This window comes from Rhagoletis pomonella, unplaced genomic scaffold, assembly GCF_013731165.1.
Source record: "Rhagoletis pomonella isolate Grant_MI unplaced genomic scaffold, Rhpom_1.0 Rhpom_scaffold_11930, whole genome shotgun sequence".
NCBI lineage: Eukaryota > Metazoa > Arthropoda > Insecta > Diptera > Tephritidae > Rhagoletis > Rhagoletis pomonella.
This window is the reverse complement of record NW_023470462.1, coordinates 1-4,746: the sequence shown is the minus strand read 5'-3', so window position 1 is coordinate 4,746 and position 4,746 is coordinate 1. Positions and strand designations below refer to the sequence as shown.

At 41.0% G+C, this 4,746-nt stretch overlaps 1 protein-coding gene across 1 annotated transcript; it reads right to left on the bottom strand.

The window, feature by feature from the left end:
• Positions 1 to 459: 459 nt before the first annotated feature.
• Positions 460 to 4,739, bottom strand: LOC118756743 (probable serine/threonine-protein kinase kinX; the record flags this gene model as incomplete). The annotated part of the gene is given in 2 exon segments (XM_036491487.1): positions 460 to 601; positions 2,642 to 4,739. Coding segments are annotated over 2 exon segments (2,061 nt in total), but the record flags the coding sequence as incomplete, so codon positions are not given.
• Between the last annotated feature and the right edge of the window lie 7 nt (positions 4,740 to 4,746).

Genomic DNA, 4,746 nt, shown 5'->3' with positions numbered 1-4,746 from the left:
GGTTAATGTATTCGAATCAGCATCATTCTGCACTGGAAGATCTTTTGTCAGGTAGGAGTAAATTTCAAGTCGCTGGTGCATTATTTTCTTCCTCTCTCTCCATTCGTGGTTACGTTGTACGCTTGATTTTGCCCCTGCCTTAATAATACACACGCCTGCGCGCTTTCTTTCCCTATCATTTCTGCTCCGCTCTGCGTTAGTTAGGCTATTCAGCCTTTCTCTCCATAGTCTTGATCGCTCCGTAGAAGTTTTCGCATTACTTGAGGTTGATGTATTCGAATCAGCATCATTGTGCATTGAAAAATCTGCTGTCAATTCGGAGGCAGTTTCATTAACCACTGCCAGATCTTTCATCATAGAGGAGGAGGATTCATTGTGTTGTTCTGACTGGTATTTCTCGTCAATTGGAAGATCTTCTGTTAAATCGGAGACAGTTTCATTCTGTACTGGAAGATCCTCTGTCAGGTAGGAGTCAGTTGCATTATGCTTTGAAAGATCATTCTGTTGTTGCTGCTGTTCAAACTGCAATCGCTGGTCAATAGCTAGCGCTTTGGCCCAATAATCTCTGGCTTGCGCTGCTGGAGTGTTTGCCCTCCACAACCTAAATTAATTATTTTATTGAAAAACAAAAAATCATTTTTAAATGTAAATAATTACAAGAGAGAACAAAATAAAGATTAGATCCTCTCTAAAACCTTTACTTTTATACTTTTACTTTTTACTCTTGAAATTGCTTATAGCAGTTGTTGCGTCTAAAGAAATTCTTAAACGGCAGTAGTGCCTTGAAAAATCGCCAGAACGACCCAGATTCATATCTGGTCGCCCCTCGGCAGGCAATGACAAACCTCTGGTTGTATTCTGCCATGAAAAACAGCTTCTAATAAAAATACAATCGCCGTTCGGAGTCGGCGTAGAACTGTAGCTCCCTCCTCTTCATGTGACAACATCGAGGCGCATGCCACAAATCGGAGAAGAAGCTGGCCAAACACTAATATATTGTGTAAGTGTCAAACTAGTATTTTACCGAATAACTTTGGACCGATCATGGGAGAGTGAAGAAATCAAAGGTAATCCTAAAGTTTCATATGAGCAATGAAGTCGGTTGCCCTTTTTTCAACAAAAAATTACAAATAAAATCGAATCCTACAGGTGCTGAATAATGATTAATGATTCGGTTTCAGGATCTTAACCACGGGCCACGTTCAGACATGATCAACTCTCAATGATTAGTCTCAAACTTAAGCAGAATTATACATAGTTTCTGAGGTGTTGTACTAATCTTTCTATTGTTCTCTCTTGTAATAACTTATATTTATAAATGATTATCGTTTTTTTTTTTCAATAAAATAACTAAATTAGGTTAAGAAATACAAACATTACGATGGATCAGAGAGATGACAGGGAGAGAAAACGAGGGATTGACCGGCAATTCGAATCAGACTTCGACCCAAGAATGATAGAATACAAGACTGCACCAATCGAGCTGAGAGCAACCGGGCGTGACGTCATCAAATACCAGAATTAGAGAGCGAAGACGAACTGTACTGTACTGTAAGGAAGACGATGCAAATTAATATGTTTTTGTTCGAAGGTCGATTTCTCCTGGCATGATAGAAGGTGCTGCCACATATTCACTTACGATTGCTATAAAGTTTGCTTCCATTGTTTTAAGATTTACAAATTTGGTGTCTTCAAACTAAAACCAAAAGCACCAAAAACGCATCAGAAAACAAACTCAAAAAATGTTCGCGTTTTGAATACGCTCTAAATTTAGTGCGAAAAGCACCAAGTTGGCAACAGTAAATGTAAACCAAAGTATTGTGTGACGTCAGGTGGATGCTGACAAATCTACGAAAGAGGGTCAGCGGTCCGCGAATGGCGCCACCTTCATTTTCTGCATCGTTGCTTCGACCTACTAGAAGGTATTAGTTGTGTTTTTTTACAAATTATCCAGTAACTTGCCAGTAACTCTCCAGTAACTTTATTTCTAAGAATTCGCTCTCATAGAAAAAATTTGCAAAAAAATACGCGAACGCTTTTCCAGTAATAATTTGCAAGTTTCATGAACAGCTGATAAATTGGTTGTTTATTCGCAGCATATTCCCAATAAAACGATATATTTTATATTTAAATATGTTTGTTTTGAAAATTTCCACAATAAAAATCCACAAACAGTTTCCTTATTAGTTTAAATTTCATACAGCAACATGCGATCAGCTGTTTTTCGTACTGGCAAATTCTTACAAGTAAAAATTGAATTTTACTGGAAATGAGTAAAAAAAACGCAACTATTGCATTGCAAAAATTATGTTAGTCCATAAGGAGAAAGAAAACGCCACTTGCCGAATGAATTACTAATTCAAAACTGCGACAGTACTACAAAAGAAAGGGGAAAAACTAACGCCGATACATAGCAACGGTAATTCTTATTCATTATTAAATTCAAGCTAGTGCTCCCGGAACTACTTTCATGCCCATACTCCAGGCTTTCATAATTAAGAAAATAAAAAATTAAAAAAAAAAATAAACGAAAGTTGTATTGGGAAAAACCCTGAGTTTTCTTCTAAGATATCTCCATCAATGTCATCTCTACAGGTAAAGGAACTTAAATACTATGAATACTACCAAAGTTGGTACTTACATGCTAGCATTTTGCGCTTGCTGACGTGCATATTGCTGTTGCAATTGCTGCGCACGCTGTTGTTCGGTAGGAAGGAAGCGTCCTGGTCGTTGTTGTGCCGACGCTACACCTTTGTTCAATACCCGTGGCATACCGAGTTGTTGTTGTTGTTGTTGTTGTTGATGTGGCGCTGCTGCAGTAGAAGTCTGAGAACCCTGCGTTAAGGACGTCTGCAGAATGCCCGTGCTGCCACCAATGCGATAGGTGGAAACACCTGTTGTTGTAGGCATGTTGTTATCTGTGTTCACTGGCCGCTGCGGCGTCACCTTTTGGACACAACCACGTCGTGCATTCATAGCGGCAGCTACTGCTGCTGAAGCTAACGCCGAGTTACCAGTACGCGTTTCCGGCGTACTATTTGGTTGTCGTGGCGGTGAAGACGGCGGTGGCATTTGGCTGCGCTGTGGTGATGTGGTTACTGGAAGATGACTACCCGATAGATTGCTAACTGAAGAAGCATCCGAACCGCGTTTACTAGGGACATACACTTGTAAGCCGACAGCACGCGTTATTTTAACGGGCATTATGAATTGTGAGTTCTTTGTTTCGATGTCCTTCAACACGCGATTGTGTACCATTTCCAAGTCACGAAATTGTTTGGAGATTTCGGCGATTTTCGCTCGATGCGCTGTTATTTGTTTTTCTTGCTTGTCGATGAGATCGCGCATTTCGGCGAACTCACTTTTGTGTATGATGGCTTCGACCACTTTCTGTAGCACCAGTTCTTCCAAGTCTGGTTTCGTAAGGTTATCGAAATTCTTACGAAAACGTTTCAGGAAATCCAAACTCAATGAAGGTGAATCGGAAGTATTGAATTTCGGGGCAGGATATAGAGGTATTGGAATGTCGGTACCGACAGCACGCAACTGTGGCAACCCCTTGCTCACTTCAAATTTCTCATCCAACTGTTTCAATTTCGAGTCGCTTATGTCAGCCACAGCCTTTTCAGGCACAACTACTACACAACTTTCAGTCACTTTTACATCCTCGGATTTTTGTAACGCCTCGGTGGTTGCTGGTTCTTCCATTTTTGACTTTTTGTTAACCACTTCCACCAAAGCATCATCTTTGGACACATCAGCACTGTTCTCTTCTAGAGACTCGTGTGAACGCTTTACTGCAATAGTTGCTTGCACGCCCAATCCTTTTTCGGTATTGTCAGCATCATTGCTATCCTCGCCGATTTTTACTACTTCAAATACTTCTTGCTCATTTTTTGCTGAGTCGCCAGATTTGTGGCTGCTCCGTGATTCTTCGGTTTGTTCAGCTTTCATACTTTCGTCAGCATCAACGCTCAGTCGGATACGTTTAGCGGGGGGTACGGATTCTTTTTCTTCACCAGCGGCGCAACTATCGTCTTCAACCAACTCAATGGCACTACTGCTCTCTGCATCATCGCCATCATCATCGTTGTCTGCCTCATCGGCCGCATCAGCATCCTCTTCGCCGGGGCTACCCGTATCTGGTTTTTCTATGGTTTGTGTCTCTTGTAACAAATTGCTGCTGCTGCTGCAGTTGCTGTTCGTCTCATCAACAGCATCTGATGACTTTGATTTGGTTTCATCATCCTTTAATAGAGCAGCGGATTTATCGGTTTCAAATTTGTCGCAAGCGTTATCGGAATTATCCGATTGTAATTCTGACTTTGTCTTATCGGCTTCAGAAGCATTACTTTTTAATTCAGTTGTTGTTGTTTCGCTTGCTTCTCTGGATTCTTTTGATTTCATTTCATCTGTTGTACCTTCTGTCAATCCTTCGATTTTAGCATCTTCTCTTTCTGCTGTTTTTTCAGCAGTAGTCTTGTTTTTTGTTTCCGCCTCCGCCTCCTCGTCCTCATCATCGAGCAGCAGCACGACATCGTCGTCTTCATCGACTTCCATGTGTTTTGCAACCGTTTCCGCTGTCGACTGTTTTGCATTACTTTCATCTTTCGATTTTGGTTTCTCATCAACTTTCTCTCCTGCTTCAACAACGTTTTCATCCTTTTTCTCGTTCTCCGGTTTGCCGACAAAAAAGACTATATCGTCGTCGGAATCATCTGCATCCGCAGTCTTGCTTTTAGCATC